This window comes from Thamnophis sirtalis, unplaced genomic scaffold, assembly GCF_051295495.1.
Source record: "Thamnophis sirtalis isolate CommonGarterSnake01/CBP01778 unplaced genomic scaffold, rThaSir2_p1.2 scaffold_4, whole genome shotgun sequence".
Taxonomy (NCBI): Eukaryota; Metazoa; Chordata; class Lepidosauria; order Squamata; family Natricidae; genus Thamnophis; species Thamnophis sirtalis.
Genome location: NW_028261384.1, coordinates 91,900,904 through 91,919,286, shown reverse-complemented (window position 1 = coordinate 91,919,286; position 18,383 = coordinate 91,900,904). Strand labels below are relative to the sequence as shown.

At 37.7% G+C, this 18,383-nt stretch overlaps 1 protein-coding gene across 2 annotated transcripts; it reads right to left on the bottom strand.

Annotated features, from left to right (window-relative positions):
- Positions 1 to 4,825: 4,825 nt before the first annotated feature.
- On the bottom strand, positions 4,826 to 15,769 carry GOSR2 (golgi SNAP receptor complex member 2). Of its 2 annotated transcripts, XM_014064855.2 has the most exons (6): positions 15,647 to 15,769; positions 10,846 to 10,910; positions 9,845 to 9,953; positions 9,147 to 9,279; positions 8,681 to 8,821; positions 4,826 to 5,488 (listed from the first exon to the last, which is right to left on the bottom strand). In XM_014064855.2, the coding sequence occupies exons 1-6, from the start codon at positions 15,673 to 15,675 to the stop codon at positions 5,327 to 5,329; spliced, it is 639 nt and encodes a 212-aa protein (XP_013920330.1). In that variant the 5' UTR covers positions 15,676 to 15,769; the 3' UTR covers positions 4,826 to 5,326. The 2 variants fall into 2 exon arrangements, with proteins under 2 accessions (XP_013920330.1, XP_087569516.1); XM_087713390.1 differs by lacking the exon at positions 8,681 to 8,821.
- Positions 15,770 to 18,383: the final 2,614 nt, after the last annotated feature.

Genomic DNA, 18,383 nt, shown 5'->3' with positions numbered 1-18,383 from the left:
GCAAATATTCATCTATTTCTCTCATTTTTAATCATTTATAATTTGCAATTATTCATTCTATTTTCCTATCAAACATAACTAGGTCTTCAATAAATTAATTTTCAGACTCATATTCCTTATGGAACTATAGAATTTATCTAACATTTACTGTACATCGAGTTCTATACCAACATAACATTGCTTGCATAATAAAGTATTTGCACACTGAAATATAAGACACATCCATGTCTTATTTCCTCTCCCTCCACTCCAAATTGCCCTCCACTTCTGAAATATTGCTAATATTTACCTCTTGTACCTTTCCAGAAGACTTTTGCCAAATAGTTTCCAAATACTTTTAATAAATGAATCTTCCTTCATCTTGTTATAAGGAAACAGGATCTTCCAACTGTTGGATACAGATGCACTCTTCAGAACACACAGGAAGTATGCTGTACAGTCATAAGCAAATCACCTCTTAGCGTTTCTGCAGTTATATTTACACCAATAGCTTTAGCATTTTTCAGCATTCTCACAGCATTTATTTCATGTGGTCTTTTCTTCCCTTGGGCATTGTCATTTATGTTTTTGTTTTATTTTCACATAGTATCAACCCCATATAATTTCTAAAATACTCCCACTGGTTGGTTTCCTCCACATCATTTCAATATTTTATTTTTGTCACTTAACTGACACCTTTGTAGTTGTCACCTACAAAGCCCTGCATGGTATTGGATCTGGGTACTTGAGAGACCGCCTACTGCCAATTACCTCCTCTAGACCAATAAGATCCCATAGATTAGGCCTCCTCCGAATTCCATCAGCCGGCCAATGTAGACTGGCAACTACCCGGAGGAGAGCCTTCTCGGTGGCTGCTCCGACCCTCTGGAACGAACTCCCCGTGGGGATTCGCACCCTCACCACCCTCCAGGCCTTCCGCATAGCCCTTAAAAGCTGGCTGTTCCGACAGGCCTGGGGCTAGTGATTTGTAACCCCACTCGAATGGTATGACTGTTGTGTTTTTAACGATGTATGGTTCTATGTTTGTAACTTGTCTGTCTTTCCCCTCCCTCCAATTGTGAGCCGCCCTGAGTCCCCCCAGGGAAAAGGGCGGCATACAAATAAAGTATAAACTAAACTAAAGTATAAACTGGAGAAAACTGGTTCAAACTATTTCTCTCATTTTTTAAAATTTCCATCCAACTCATCCCATATTTTCTTCCATCTTTTAATCTCAGCCAGACCTTGCTCTTTGAAATTCTTTTCTTCCCATATAGATTATATATTTGATCCGTATTCGCAGCAATATTTTCTCATGAATGTTTTTCTCGTCCATTCTTTTATTTCATCCTTATTTTTATACTTCCCTTTCCACAGTTTTTTGGCACTCCATGAGAATCAATTTTCAGTCTGTTCCAAGCACATATCATCTTTTTTCACACCCATTTTTCATTTGATTATATTCTAAGAACAAACCCAAATGTTCTCATCTTTCACTTTCCCGGTTCATTTCCCCCCCACCAAATCTACCGTCAACATCATCAAAAAAGTGTTTCTCCCTGGTTACTCACCACTCTTGCATTCCTTAATTCTCGCTCTTTCATCATAAACTATCAAAACTATCGTGGTTTTGAACTTGCATTTCTTTTACTCTGTGTAAGTAGAAATTATTAAACTTTGTATTTAGCTTAAATGGATATTTTTCTAAACAAACACTCATCAAACGCCATCTTTATGTCTCTGAAAAGTTGAAAACATAGTCTATTGTGGATGAAAAGATAAAAATGTATATTGTATCAGAAATAATGTTGGTGTTATCTAGGTTATTGAGTATATCAGTGAAAAGTAGGATATGTCAGCTGCTGTTATTTGTATGTTATGGTCCAGTGAACTGTGATAAATAAACAATAAAATAGATGAGACTTGGTAAATATTATAGACCATTATAAGTGAATTTGATGCATGGGGAAAAATAGATGGCATGAATGGATGGGTGGGAATGAGAGAGAAGACCATGAACTATAACTACACTCCAGTGCATGTATTCTCAACTCCCCTTTACAAGAGTAGGTCACCTTTCTCCAGGTCCACTGTAGAGATTCCTTTCCAGTTTATCCATACAACTTACCTGTTCCCCCCCTTTCCTTAGTTTCATTCATTAATTCATGCTCCTTAATCCATTAACTCTCTTATATTCCAGGTAGCAATCTTCTATTTTGTTATCAGGCAGATGCAGACCCTGATTTCTGTTTCCTTGGTGAAATTATTCCCATGTAATTTGCACATCACTACAAACATTTTTTTAAAGGTAACTTGATCTGAAAGGGATTTAATTGACATTCAGGGATTATTCTCTTCCAGAAAGAGCCATTAAATTAAATATTTGTTGAGTACGGAAGGCAGAGACTACATTATTTATGTCTTCGTTCATTTAATTTTTAACCACACTTTTCATTTCATAGTTCAATGCAGCATACATAGCACCCTTCTGGTTTTCCCCACAACAACCCTGTAAAGTAGGTCTACAGAGAACTTCTCGATATGGAATAAGCCTTTGTCAGGCTCCAAAAATTCAAGAAAGACAAGTTGAGATCCTTCTAAGCAATTTTCTTTATTGCTCTTCACCTATACATAGAAATCTTGCCAAACCAAAGCAGACTGCTTGCACCTTAAAATATGTACTCAAGGAGTTACTAGGGAGAGGCCATCCTTACCCTCTTTCTCTGACACAATCAATCTAAACTGTGCTACTTCTTGCTCCTCTGGAATACCCTCCCACCCTCCCTCCAGGGAATCTGGACAACAGCCTTCTTGACTAGAGCTGCCCCAGTGGCGGTACAGCCCTTAATCTCTACACTCCAGTGACTCAGTGTGCTTACCACTGCTGGTGAGACCCACATGTCATGCAGCATTCCCTGTCAACAGCAAGGATGGTTCTGAATAGACCTGAGATATGTGGGCTTCTTTTGTGCCACTAGAACAGCCTCAGATGCATGTCTGATTTAGGCAAGGGTGGGATTCTACCATTGGACCAGTTCGGGTGAACCAGTAGCTCAGCTGGGAACGAACCGGTTCACTCCAACAATGAAGTGATCATCGAACCTGTTGTTAAACCAGTAGGATCCCATCACGAGATTTGTGCAATATGCAAGCCAACATACTGTTGCCATCAACCCACAAATTTGGAGGTACAAAGAGTGTTCTGCCACATACCCATACACATTTGGAGGCTTTCAAACTTTTTTCAATTTTTTCATGTATAATTCTACTGCCTATGCAAGCTCTCTAATTCATTTTAAGGATCTATGTTTAAAGTTCCAGTTACCTCCATTTATGGCTGTTCATAATAATCTGTTTACTTATATTATACCTACCATTACTAAGGGCTTCGTAAGGCAGACTGAATGTTTCTAAAGATAACATTAATTTGAAAATTAAGATTCAAGGGCTTTCCAATATCTAATACAATTTGTTCTCATAGTATCCCTCCCACTCAGAAATACATCCTTCAAAAAAAATCTTTCACCACGTAAATCCGTACTTCATATTTTACCTTTTAAAAATGTATGATATAGCATGGCAATAAACTTAATTAACATCTAGTCATATTTCAATTAAATACTTCCTGTAAGGCAAAGCATGTGACTCTTTAAAGGAAAAAAAGGAGCTTTAATTTAAAGGTGTAGGTCAATACAGCATAAGGGGGGGGGGGGAAATACAGAATGAAGCTATAATTACTATTGAATATTTTCCATATCTGTTTTGAAAGTATTTCTAATCTTCTTAAACTTACTGAAACAATATCCTTATCAGCAAAAATATAGCAAGAATAAAATAAATTGTTATCAGGAACATGGCCAGATTGCAATTTGTACATGATGCTTGGATGTCTATTTCAGCATATAGTAGTATTAATGAATTTGGGAATGTAGAAAATGACAGTTAAGCCTTGATAATATACCTTAGTTGGCCCAGGTTAATTGGACAGTCAGTCCAATTAACCTGGGCCAACTAATAGTCATTTGCAATCAGAAAATTCACAATGCAGGATATGTCAGCTATAAGGATTTCTTGAAATCTTTGAGATTTACAATACAGAACAGCCCACATAATTTGCTGTAATGTAGAACAACATCTATGCTGTTCATTTACTCACAATCAGGTTTTTCAAATAGAACAATAATATTGGCCCTATTGGAAAAAAGAACAATGGGTTTGAGATATCAAAATACTAGTTTAATATGTATTTACCTGGAAGTTTTCGATTTAACTCTGTTTTTTGGGAGATCTGCATAAGATTTCAATATCACCCCAGCCCCCTTCCCCAAATCCATTAGGAATTATATACTTTAGACTTAAAAGTGGCTAAATTCATCTTGTTAAAACTCACGGTATAAAAAGTTCAGAGCTTTTTTGGAGCATAAAATTGCAGAAATAATTAATGAATTTTGCATTCATGAAAAATAGAAGAAACTGAATGCATAAAAAGCTGGGGGATTAAAAGATGACACTTCTGTGACAAATACAATGGATAAACTGTGAACCAGTGATTCTAAGTATAAATTTTTTTAAAAACACACACATATAAATGCATTTTGTAAGGAAGTTTGTTATTCCCTTGTATGGTAAGCAGCAAGTCCCACACTTCTTTCCCAATACTAAAAGCAGGATTCTGCTACAGAGAGCATTAGCACATGTATCTAAATTATCATGGTCCCTAACACATCCATTGTTTACTTCAAAGTGAGTTACTACACTGTTGTTCAGCTAGTCTTCACAGTCTGTTTACGCTAGACAAATGATAGACACAGAATCTATAATTATCAAAAACCATCACCATTGCACATGGACTAAAAGGATTTCTATTTATTTTAATCATTGCTGGGAACAAGACAGTCTCCCTATGTCCCACACCTGCAATAAGTTAAGCCAACAAGTCCTTCAAGCCAAGCGGCTTCATTTTCACCAAAGTATTCATAGACATCTAGATCTTGAGGAACTATGAAATCTATAGATCCAATAGTAATACTTTCTTTGTTGAGCACTTTGTTGAGAGGCTTTATAACTTATGCCAGGATTATTAAGAGAAATAAAGGAGACAATTCATGCCCTCGTCGACTAAGCCTGAGAGTCACATGGGCAACATGCCCGCTAAATGACTGAAAATGATGAGTGTTGTGTAGATAAGCATCTCTGCACACCAACGGCAGAATCTATAAAAGCCACTCAACTCGAGCATCGTATGAGTCACATGGCAGCTGTAGCCAATCCAGGAGATTCACAGTTATGCTGGAAGTCAGAGTAGAAAGGAATTCCAACCCAGTCCGGTAGCGTGTTCTTTAGCCTTTCAAGTAAAATACTGCACTACGAGGAACATGATTACGCATGTCACCAGCATGCCACCAATCATGAAGTACTTATCCTGGAAGGCACGTTTCTCAATGAGACGCATGACTGTATTAGATAAACCGAGCATATTGGCAACATCCATTATTTTCTTGTGGGTGCCCTGAAAGTGACAAAAAAAGTGACAATATTAGTTTTTTAAAAAGTTGTCGGAGAGGGCTTTTGACTTTCAAGGTACACTTCTTCAGATATTTCCTACAGAGCCTTCGGTCTCTCCAGAAACAAGATGCATAGTTTACCCCTAACCACTTTATTTTATATATATCCATTTTTTTCCCCTCACCCATTCTCGATTACCAATTTCTTTTGCTCTTCAGAAATTTTTTATAATCCCTATGACTTCTTTAAGTATCTACAATCACCTAAAATTTTAAAAAATGATTTGGGAGGGAGAGGAGGGCAGGGGAGAGGAGAAGAATAGTGATAATTTCTATTTTTCTTTAATATTTCCATTCTGTTTTTAAAATTATCGCATATCAGTGCTCAATCCAATAGAAGAATGTTTTAAAATGTATACAGTTGAGATGCCATTATCAGTCGTCTTGCAAATTAAGATCAAGTCAAATGGCAATATACTTTTGGATCATGATTTACTCACTGCAGAGCGGCTGATTTTGCTGGAAAACGCAGGCTGACCCCTGACTGTTGTACATAAATTCCCTACATACAATTTTCAATCACAAACTAAGAAACTATTTTTAATAATAGCTCTATATTTTGTATGTTTTTTCCATGTGAGTCTGCCCAGCCATAAAGCAATATAGATCATCCTTGTTATTTGCAAAGTTTCCGTTCCAGGAAACTGCAACCAACAAAATAATAAATAATGTGATCTTGAAATGGGATGGGAAGGTGAGCCCATCTTGAATCTCCAGTCATTATCTTTCTCTCACAAGCACTTACTCTTTCTCCTACAGTGATCATCTCAGCAATGTATTTGTTCCTCGGTTCACCCACTTCAAAGGTGACTTCCTTGTGGTAGTTATCCTTTTTATTCTTTGGACTAAGTTGCTTGGCTGCTGATGAACGATGCTGTTCCATTAGAACCTCTCTTGGTGTCTCTCTTCCAGATGGCTGCTTTTACTGGATTCCACTGCTGCCTACAGATTACCTGGGGCTTGCTCCGCTGGCTGTATGATGCTTACTGTCTGGATGGTCTTTCTTCCTCTGCGCACAGCAGAGAAGTCTAGCATAAGCCACATCACACATAGAATTTTCTCCATTGCCAGTTGAGCAAATCACACCAAATAAGTCCAGCAACCACAAGGAAGTCACATGAACTATGCAGCTAGACTAAACAAATAGACCCGCCACAATTACAGGAGGAGCAAATACATTATATGGACAACCTAACTGTAATGAAACTTTACACAGTCATAGAATCCTATCCACAATTTTGTGCATATAGAAGGGAGGAAAAAATGGCCAGAGATATGGTATATACTGAATATATCAAGGTCTGGTCCTGAAGCTGAAAATATAATAACATAAAACATAAAGATAATAAGGTAGCAGCTAATAAGAACCACCTAAAAGTAAGAAGGAATATGCCTGCAAGCTATCAGAATAGTAACACAACTGGAATGTGTATAACTCACTATCCCAGGTACAGAACATTCTGGAGAAGTCTGGAATGTTCTTGCCATCTTCCAGATCGCACAGATTTGGCTACTCCAGTGAGAGTTTGGCAGTCTGTATGTGGGCAAGAGGACAAATGGAATGTTGCAGACTTCTCCAGAATGGTAGACTTTGTAGTCTAACTACAAAGCAGCACTGTGTAATTAAACAGTGAACAGTAACCAATTGGAAGCTTGTTTGTCCACCAATGCACAGGTGCACAGAAAATGAGTATGTTTGCTATGAAATTAAGAAAAAAAAACATCTTCCAATTTTTCCTTTAATAGAGGCACTTTATTTATCTGTCACAATTTTAAAGATTTCTGGAATTGGTCACTTAGGTCTGAGAAAACAGTTGCATTCCAAAATATTTCTACTTTCAAAACATCAGAAACTGCCAAATCCACCACGCCCACATCCCTTGACCAACCCAGTCTCTTCCAAGTATCAGCTCAAGAACAAAGTAGGGCTAGAATAAAAACAGGCATCAGGTTTCAAACACCAGCATCTACTCAGCAGTCTAATTTTTTTTCTTTAACCTGTGCAGAAGAAGCTACAGGGCATTTGAGGGTAAGGTGGGGAGAATAATGTTAGGGCTTTGCACTAACATGCTGATAGTAGCAGAATACACAGTTACAAAGTAGATCACATAGGAAAATATGAAGACAATGTGGGAAAGTAAAGGAGATCACATACACAAGGCATGACTGGAGAAATGAGACCAGAACCAGCAATGGTTATGAGCAGGACCTCTGAAGAAGGGAAAAGAAGCAAGGAAGAGGAAGAATGGAAGACTAAAAAGCTGGAGTAAACTTCATGCATGCAATCTCCTTAGGTACCATTGGCATGGAGGATCCACTTTCAGAAGTTTAGAATGGAAGAGACAACCATCAGATAGGGTTTCTTTCTTCTTCTTCTTTTTACTCTATTACTTTACTAAAGAAAGTTGCTTAAAAGACTCTTGGTTTGTCTATCTAGTTTGTTGCTCTCTATGGATTCATGAGTCTTTCCCATCAATCATCACTGGAAAGTTGTAATTGGCTAACTGGAGAATCATGATCTCTTGCATGCAAAGACCTTACTATGTGAAACAGTCCAAGTTACAAAAGTCAGAAGAGCTTCTTCTAGAAGCAAACCGGAAAAAATTGAGCCACAGTGTCACAGTGGTTAGAGTGCAGTACTGCAAGCTACTTTTGCTGACTGTCTGCTGCCTGCCATTTGGCAAATCTAATCTCACCAGGCTCAAGGTAGACTGAGCCTTCCATCCTTCCGAGGTGGGTAAAATGAGGACCCAGATTGTGGGGGACAATAGGCTGACTCTGTAAACCGCTTAGAGAGGGCTGTAAAGCAATGTAAAGCGGTATATAAGTCTAAGAGCTATTGCTATTCTCTTATTTCTATGGTTGTGCTTATTTTAATTAGATATCTTCAAAAAAATTGAATTATTTCATTAATAAAACACCCAATTCCTCCCAAGGATGAAAGTACTGCAGCCAGCTTGGAAGAGCAAAGCTATAACAAAAATAAAGCTAGATTTAAATTCCATGTAATTCAAAGCCAGAATGACTGAATTGGGGGACTTGAACTGTTCTGATGAATTTCTGATATTCAAATTTCAAATGTAGTGGATGCCTGGTCACCATAAACAAAAAAGGTGAAGGTCCCACCCTATGCCCACCTTTAATGTCACTCTCTGATCCCTCAGGCCCTGTAGGATGCTGGTTCCGCTGCCAATAAGATCATCCATGCCACGGTGTGCATTTTGAAGGGATTCATTAAATTGTAATGTTTCGTCAATTGGAATGGTGGTGTCAGAATCCTGCAGGGGGAGGGAAGGAAATGGAAGCATCTTGATTATCTTTCCTTGGCATTCTTAACCCAAAGCCTCTACAGAGTCAACCATATGCTATGGCCGTGAAATTCAAACTTCCTGCCCTCCCAAACTCTTTTCTACATCAGCCCCCAAGCAGCTCCAGTGCATTGTCAAGTGCATTGTTCACTTAATTTTTGGGTTAAAAAAAAAAAAAAAACTAAGTGAACAACAACTATTTTTTTAAAAAATGTGGCTGTAAAATTTTGAAGACTGAAATCAGAAAGAAAGCAAACTTATGCCTAAGTCCTCCGGTTTTAAGGGCAGGACTTACATTAGTGGTGAACGTTCGAGTCAGAAGCTCCTCACGTTGTCTTTCTTGCTGCTCCCGTGCATAACGGCGATGCTGGAAATTTCGCAATCCTGTCTGCAGATGCTGAATGTCATATTTCAGCTGGTCAACCCGGCTGAAAAGAAGCAATAGGTCCCCCCCCCCCCCCCAAATAAGACAATAATTAATGGGAAAAGACTGACTGCAGGAATGTTGTAAAGCAAACCTGCTATTGTTCAGTGGAACACTGTACATAATTATAGAAAACCTGTGCTCTAATAGTATTATAACTTTGGCCACATAAATATTGATGTACAAAACACCTCTTTAGTTGCTATTACATTATATTTTAGTTGAAAAGCAGCTCTTCATTCCTCAGATGGAAAAAATTTCCAATACTCTCTTTTTCAAGACTCCCAATTGAGCCTACTATTCCTATAGTATTCAGTCCAGGATATCTGCTGAGAAATCACTCGGGGGGGGGGGGGGGGGGCAAAAAAACCCTGCAAAAAATCCTTCTCAATGGCAGCTACAACTTTATAGAGCCAAAGAAAACTATCTGAATCAGAGCATTTATTATTTCTCATTTTTCATTTGGTTTGGGAGATATTTAATAACATCAGCATAAAAATAACACATCCCTTGATGTGTACCAGTAAATTAAAATGTGTTAAGATAATATCAAGAAAACAATCACTCACAGTTTGGCATTTTGCCGCTTGTTTGGAGGTTCCTTGCTGCAGAAGATTTCCAGCCGGTCTAAATTGCTAAAAATTCTGTCTATTCGTGCCTGAATTTCATTTTCTACCACTACAGAGGGAGACAAATAAAAATAAGCTCTTTTGCTGCTTTAAGATGCACAACAATTTCTTTCTAACTAAACATCCTGTTTAATCAAAATGAGTATCTCAACTTGTACAGCTCAGATAAAAGGAACTATCAGGAATTGGATGAATCACCCAATGAGATTCTGGTAAATAATAAATGTGATCCAAATGTCATGGCTTCACAATTGATACATATTTTAAAGTCTATTGAGGTATTTTTCAGAGTATAAGACACACTTTTCTCCCCCACTAAAAGAGGGTGAAAATTTGGGTGCATCTTATACACCAAATGTAGCCCCGCCCACCTGCTCACCCCCACCCTTCAGCCTATGCCGTGTCCTCTCCAACGGAGCTTTTGGAGGCTGCAAACAATACTGATAGATGATGGTAAGCAGAGGCAGAATTTTTCCCCCCTTATTTTCCTCCCCCAAAATTAAAGTGTGTCTTAAACTCCGGAGTGTCTTATACTCTGAAAAATACAGCAAACTGACAAATGTAATAGTTAATTTCTTAAACCATGTTTTTCTAATCTATTTTTCTTTGTTGAATTCAACAAAGAGAATCTCAGGTATTATTAGAGAGCAAAATGCTTGTGACATTAGATTAAACCAGGGGTAGTCAATCTTTTTATACCTACCGCCCACTTTTGTATCTCTGTCAGTAGTAACATTTTCTAACCGCCCACCGGTTCCACAGTAATGCTGATTTATAAAGTAGGGAAGTAACTTTACTTTATAAAATTTATAAAGCAGTTACAGCAAACCCCTATTGCCCACCATGAAAGCTGGAACGCCCACTAGTGGGCGGAAGGGACCAGGTTGACTACCACTGGATTAAACCAAGAGTTAAGTTGCTTTCATACACCAATTACTCACAATGAACAGACTCCTTGTCTGAGGTTTCCAGACGGCCCATGTACGATTGAACTTCATGGATCTGCCTGTTAAAAAGAAAACAGGAAAACAGAAGATCTAGTAGCTATTCCAAAAGAAAAGGTGAATTTTTCAAGAATAGATACTAATGCACAGAGCAAGAGAGATTCTCCAAATGATTTTTTTGTGTGCAAGTAAACGAATATTATAAGGTTGGAAAATTACACATGCTTCTTAAGTATTAAAGTTTTTTCCATAAAGGTTTAGATAATTTTTTTTATACAAACCAAATGCAAGATTATAAGCAGCCATTTGTCTCCCCAATTGTAGAGTAAGACCATCAGCAGGTGAACAAGAAAGCCAAATTGATTCTTTTTACATCAGACTTGAGTAAATACGCTAGAGTCTACCAACTATCGCTGCCTTACTTGCAAAACTGAGGTGACAGTTGTAGAAACCCACCCACCCATAATTCACCTATTTTTTTTATTAACATTTGTTTAAAATTCATGGTGTTCTAAATTAACATTGGTTATGCCAGACAATTGAAAGGAAGCAAATCAAGAAATTATTAAGTCAGCATTTAGTTTTTTACATGCTAAGCTTTTACGTTCCCCACATCAATGTAATGTCTTCCTCAAAAGTTGTGCGCTCCAGGCATATTTGGATGAAACCAAATAAAAAAACTCTAGTCTAAACAGTCTTAAGGAAAATAGTGAGTTGTCTTCAAATATTTAATATTCTTAAAAGGCAAATTTCAACCCAACCTCTAATTGCTTGAATAAAACACTTCACACTCTTTTTACTTCAATATTTCAGTTTAACTATTCTGGCAAATAGAAAAACCCACATCAATTTAAGCATAGAAGACATTCCACTTCAAGCAATTTCTTTCACATTCTTAATAAAATGAGAATGTTGATGGATCTGTGCTTTCGAGGTTATCTTAAAACAGGAGATGTGATGCTTCCATTAATTATCTGGCACATTTCCTAAGGATCATCTCCAAAACAAACAATGGGAGTGAAATGATGGGAAGAACTCAGCCTTGCCAACTGGAAGACCTGTTTTGGAAATAGAACAAATCACACCAGAGGCACAGAAAATGTGACAGGACACTGGAAATCCAGTGGAGAAAGGAGGGGAAGAATGTTCTGTCCGCAACATCTCCTGCAAACGGATGTGTGATACAGAAATGATTGCATCACACCAGGAGAGAAAGAAAAGTCAATTAGAAGGTAGAGAAAGTATGGAGCAGATCTGCAAGAAAAGATCTCCACTGATGTGAAAACAGGGAGGAGCATGGTGTTATTCTCCATCCAACTGAAAATGCAAAATAATAAATTATGGAATATTTTCCCATGTATTTTATTTTAAATCATTCATAAACTAGATATGAAAAATTGGTCTATATTAGAAATATTTATTTATTATTTATACATACATTCTATAGCTGCCCATCTCAGCCAACTGTCTGGATGACTTACAATTCTAATACACTACATAAACTAAACATGTGAAAGAATAAGGGCATTGTAACACAGCAACCTTTATTTTTCAAAAAATCATGAAAAGAATAGAATGAAAACAAAGAGAGAAGGAAAAGGAAAAGGAAGAGGAACTTTTGATGAGACTTTAGATTCAAAAATTGAAAGATTTTTTAAAATATGCCTCCGGAATGTATATTCTGGTCCATAGTTGCCATTCTTTTTTCTTTATTTTCCAATTAAAATTTTCTGTATCTATTTGATAAAGGGAAAACCACAACCTAGAATATAATGCCTTTCTTCACTTTGATAGCTACATTTCTTTTTATTTCAACATTAGAAGTACACTTGCAAAAAGTTAGAAGACCTACTTTCCTTAAAATTCAGCATTATTAGTTCTATTTATAAGAGAACTTAAAACAATTTTAAAGGAAACTGTCAACTCTATTGCTTGAATGTTTCAATATTTTCAACAAAACTATTTCTACCAGTGAACAATATTATACACATTTTATAAAGTAATGAAATAAATGTCTATCTGGTATGGGTTTTAAAAATGAAGTATCACATATATTTCAATTCCCCCCCTCCTTCCAACAAACTTTTAATTGCTTCACATGGGCAAATTCAATCCAAGGTCTTTGCAGAACCATTTCTTTGAACCAGTATTCATCAAGTCAGCATGATTGCCCCAGGAAAACCTACTAGTAGTCTTCCAATTCTTCTAAGTGGGCAGGAGGGGAGGAAGAGAACTGCAGGCACTACTTTTTGATGGGATACCTACAGTTTTAAATAAAATTCCCTCTCATCAGAATGGCTTTTTCACAATTAACTGTTTTTCAGAATATATTTGATTTGGGAGATGACATAATCTGTAATTGTGCTATGTATGCTAGGTTTCATCTGTTATTATTACATTCATGGAGAAAAATCTATTTACGTGGTTGTTAAGAATCAATTTGATCATGTATAAGTATTAAGTAATTGTTGGATAGTGGATGCTGTGTTTGGTTCTGATGGATGTAGTAACTTTACGAGTGTCTTCTCAACCATGATATGGATAAATTCAATAGATAAATCCAAATTGGCTTTACCAAGTCATGAAGCAAAAGACTTAACCAATATTTAACGTTGTTAATTTTAATAATATGTAGTGTATGATGTTTTACATTACTGTCATTTTATTTTATAATTAAGATATCATTAAATCATATTTCAGCAAAATAACCTTTTAAAACCACAAAAGAAAAGAAAACATACTAACATATTTCTGCAATGGTTAGGATTGGCTAACAAAGAATCTAAACATAGACCAGATCAAATTAATGAACAAAAGCTAAGCTAAGCTCAGCTAGGGTTGTATGTCACACCTACAGTGCAAACCTAAAATACTGAATAGCATTTTAATCAGATGCAAAGGTCATTTAGACTTTTTCAAAAGTAAGTAGTGTAAATAGGCTTACGTACCTAAACTGTGGTACTCAAAGTTAGTACTTCTCCTTGGATTGGAGAAATGGCAAAGATACATTTAGGCAGGAAGATAATAATACATTATAGTTAAGATGAATTCATGTATTTGGTCCATTAGACTTTTTATGCTACATTTGGCTTATCAATATGGTGCTGATTGTTTCAGACTTTCCCATGCCTCTCATACAATTTCTTTCCCTTTCAAATCAAAATCCATCTTGTCAAACTTCAGGACCATAGTTTCACAAGAGAGCCCTATGTGAAGGCATATGTAAATACAACAGAAGGGAAATTTGCACCTTCAAGTATGCAGTTGGACCAGGGAGACCAAAGTTCAGGTCAATTCATGTCACTATTGATAAAGGACTCACTCTGTTTCAACCTCTGTTTCCTAATAGCAGAAGCGGATTATCTATGTTGGAGTTTTACAAAGATGAAGGGACAAAGTGCATGCCTTTTTCACTGTATCCAATTTCTTCCAATGAAAAATGAAACAGAACTAATATTGTTAGCATTAATCTACTTCATAATTTTCTCAATTGTCAAGTTTATTTAGCCTATTACTATTTTTTAATTATATTGAGGGTTAAAATCCCATTTAAAGAACTCTGTAGAGTATCATAACTAAGATAACGTGAAATTAATGTTTTAAATGCGGAATCATGGATGCCTTGTATTGCTCAAACAAAATAAGAATTCAGAGCCCCTTGCCAGAGCCCCAACCAAAAATTCTCAGTACATCATGCTGGGCTGAAATACCCAGTTTGTTGTAATGGGAGCTTATGACTTCTCTATTTCAAAAGCATTAGAAATTCAATAACCAATATTATTTTTATGAATTCTCACTTCAGGGTAGCTCCTGGAATTGGTTATTTTTTTGATTGAACTGTATTGTTTGACTATATTGTGTTGTTCAGTTGTGACAATGTGAAATTAAACAAAGCCTCTTTTCTATAAGCAAAGACAGTTTTATTGCAATTAATATTTTGTATCAGTCTACTGTTTCTGCATGAAATCAATCAAAACCATCTTTTGTACATCCAAGTGAGTTTTATTCCAACTATTAGACTAAGTCAAATTAAGCAATAATGTTGCATTATTGGTTAATTAAAAGACAGCATTTGCTTCTCTTAAATTCAGGAACTGGTTCAGGAAGCTGTCTGTTGTACAGCTTCTTGTCCAGAAGGGTTTTCCCCCTAAAATTTGAGTGAAGAAGCCGCAATTTTGAATCCCTGACTCGCAGCCCTGCAGGGGATATTTAGATACCCAGTGGTGCAATCCAGAACATCTGGAGGTACTGGTTTCCCCCGTTCTTCCCTTCAATGAGCCTATCGCAAATCCAATGGGCTCCACTAGCGTTATTTCCCGTATAGAGGAAAGGGGACCGGCAGAAGATCGGTGTAACTTAATTTAAATTTAAAATACAAAATGCAGAAAGCGACTAAACTCTTACGGAGACCGCATTGGATTTGCAATAGGCTCATTAAAGGGAGGAATGGGGGGGGGGGACCCAGGACCTCCAGATGTTCTGGATTGCACCGCTAGGTATCTATATATCCCCCTGCGGGGCTGCGGGGCAGGGATTCAAAACCGCCGCTGCTTCATTCAAATTTTAGGGGGACTGTTGTGAGATGGTGGAGATGAGAGATGCTGCGTCAACACGGAGAGTTTCATAAAAGCCTGGCGGCTCTTTGCGCTGGTGCCTCCCGTCCTCTTCCCTTCGCCTCTCTCTTCCCCGCCTCCCTCTCCTTTCCTCCTCCAAAGCCTTCCCGGCGCTTTCCCCAGCTTATCTCCGCCTTTGTTCCCAGCTCCGGAGAGCTTCCCTCGCTTGCCCCTCGCACACCCACTTGTTGGTCTGATGGTAAAGGACCTCCATGCCGGCTATCCACCCGCCACACTCCGCAGGATCATCGGAGCGCCTCTCAACACGTCAGCAAACCCGACCACTTCCGGCTTCCCGTGAAGCGAAGTCCTACGGGTGACGTCACGCAGTCGCAGCCGGCTGTCTACGCTCCTGCCTGAGTAACGTTTTGCTGCCAGGGCGGCGCATCGGCTTCGCGCTGCCGAAGTTACACGTGGCGTTTTGGCTTGCCGTCTTGGTTAAGATGTGCGATGGTGACGTGCAGTGCCACCTCACCCCCCCCCCCAACCCGTAAAAAATTAGTCGCTGAGGCATTTTGCATCTTAAATTTTGATAATGATGATGATGACGACGGCGATAACAATAACAACCCCATTGTCATTGGGGCACTTGGTACCATGTCCAAGAATTTTACAAAACACATCAAGAAGTTGCAGCTTTCTGCAATAACACCAGCGAACTGCAACAACCTCCGCTACTAGGAACATCATGCATTTTAAGAAAATACTTGGTTGATACCTAGGACGCTGGCAGCAACCTGTATCAACTATCAGTGCCAGTCAATGGTATTTGTGATGTGATGCATTTTTGAATGTTTAGTTGACTTGAGTTTCATATTTAATGAATAAAAGAAATATTGATAATTATAATTATAATGATTCTTTATTACCAGTGTACAACATGTACAATGAGATTGCTTGTGCTCCCTCAGTGCACGCCCCCCAACACAATACAAATCACAGTGAAGACCCCCCCAAAAAGAAAAAAATATCCCTAACTCCATAAATCATTAAGAATACCCAGTCCCATTACACCAGTGTGAACATTGTGTCAGCCCTGCAAGTCTACTTAGTTATGATGTTATTTTGTGTTCAGGAGTCTGAGCTCACAGATAAAAACTGTTTTTCAGCCTGTTAGTGTGGCTGGCTATGCTTCTATATAAATAAAATTATACTGATCTTCTGCCAGTCCCATTTCCTCTAAACTAGAAATAACACTAGTGGAGCGAATTAGATTTGCGATAGGCTCATTAAAGGGAGAAATCTACTTAGGTTGTTGTCATCTTGTCAGTCATCCAGGTCATGATTGTCCTAAAGATGCTTTTTCAAGAGGCAATTGGGTTTTTTTTCCCTTTGAAGACATTTCGCTTCTCCTCCAAGAAGCTTCTTCAGCTCTTAAAGAGAGAAGCAAACTAGAACTAAGAAGAATTTTCCTGTCAATGAGAATAATTAACCAGTGGAATGGCGTGCCTTCAGAAGTTATTGGTAGTTAATTACTGGAGGATTTTAAGAAGAAATAGAATAGCCACTTGCCTGAAATGTAAAGGGTCCCCTGGTTGATCAGGGGTTGGACTAGAAGACCTCCAAGGAACTCTGTATTCTGCCATTGTAACTAGCTTACCATTATCCCAAATTGAAACTTTGTCGCCCGTGGGTTAGACTAATAACCCACTTTCAGGGCAACATTATTTTTAAATATGGCCAGATAGAGGGAGGCCAGAAAATAATTTTCTTCCCATCACAGGATCACCAGCCTTCTTCTAATAGGAAAAACCAGCTCTGCCTGTCTGCTCAAAACCTTTATATAATCATATAAAATCATCTTTATATAATCATCCATCTTTTACTAACTTCAGGTGGCTCTCAATCAAAAAGTAAACTAATCACCTTAAAATATTAAAAAATAACAAAGACCTGGCACCAAGTCACACTTATAATGTGCAATTACCCAATTTATAGACAAGAGTAATGAACAGGATTTACACTTGTTCTCTTTGGATCAAGCAAGGTTAGGGATCTTTACGGAACTTGTCAAAGAATTTACTTCACTGTCACCCATACAAATGAATACTTTTGCCAAAGAAAAATTTGCTGAAAATTCTTTTCATGCATCGCTTAGTGAATGGTTTGTGGAGGTGGGGGGAGGGAGAAGACGAGATCAACCTCAGAACTGAGCCACAGCAGATCTTTTTTATGATCATGATTCCTGAATGCAAAACTGGGTACAGTCATTTGAAAATTACTTTTGAAAATCTAAGATAATAGTTCTCAGGAAATGCATGACCTTTGGCAGCTAATAGAGTAAAGAAAAACGTGCTTCTAATTATTCAGGGATAGGTCAAAGCAAGGCCTTTGCAAATTTTACAGGAAATTACTTTTGTATTAATGGAGCTAACTCTGCATTCTTTATCCATCCGCCTCTCAACCTATTCCATTTTTTTCTCACCTCACCTGGGGCCAGACAGCTTCAGAACGGATGTTCTGACCTAGTTAAAAGCATTCCAGCAAAACCCTGTGATTTACTTAAGCCAATTTGACCTATTGGACCATAAACTATATGCACAATCTCACCATACCATGTACTAAGCTAAAATGTTTGCAAATTCAATGCATGTGGACATGATTTATCTTTTTCTCCTTGACATTTTGAGTCAATTGTAAGTACATGTGTTAAATAAACAAAATTCATAAAAAGAGATACAGCAACACAATAATTACATCTGGATTCCATCTTTCTCTTCCCTACCACAATGAAATTAAATTTGAGACAGGATAGTCACAGAGTAAAATATTGTCATTTTGGTTCCATATTTTGAGGATTCCGTGGCAATACCATTAACTCACCAAGCCAATAATCTTGCCAAAGGTGTTTACTTCTCGTGAGAAGATAGCATACCGCAGAGCCAAGATATTGCTATTCTAGTATTTACTTTATTCCTAGAT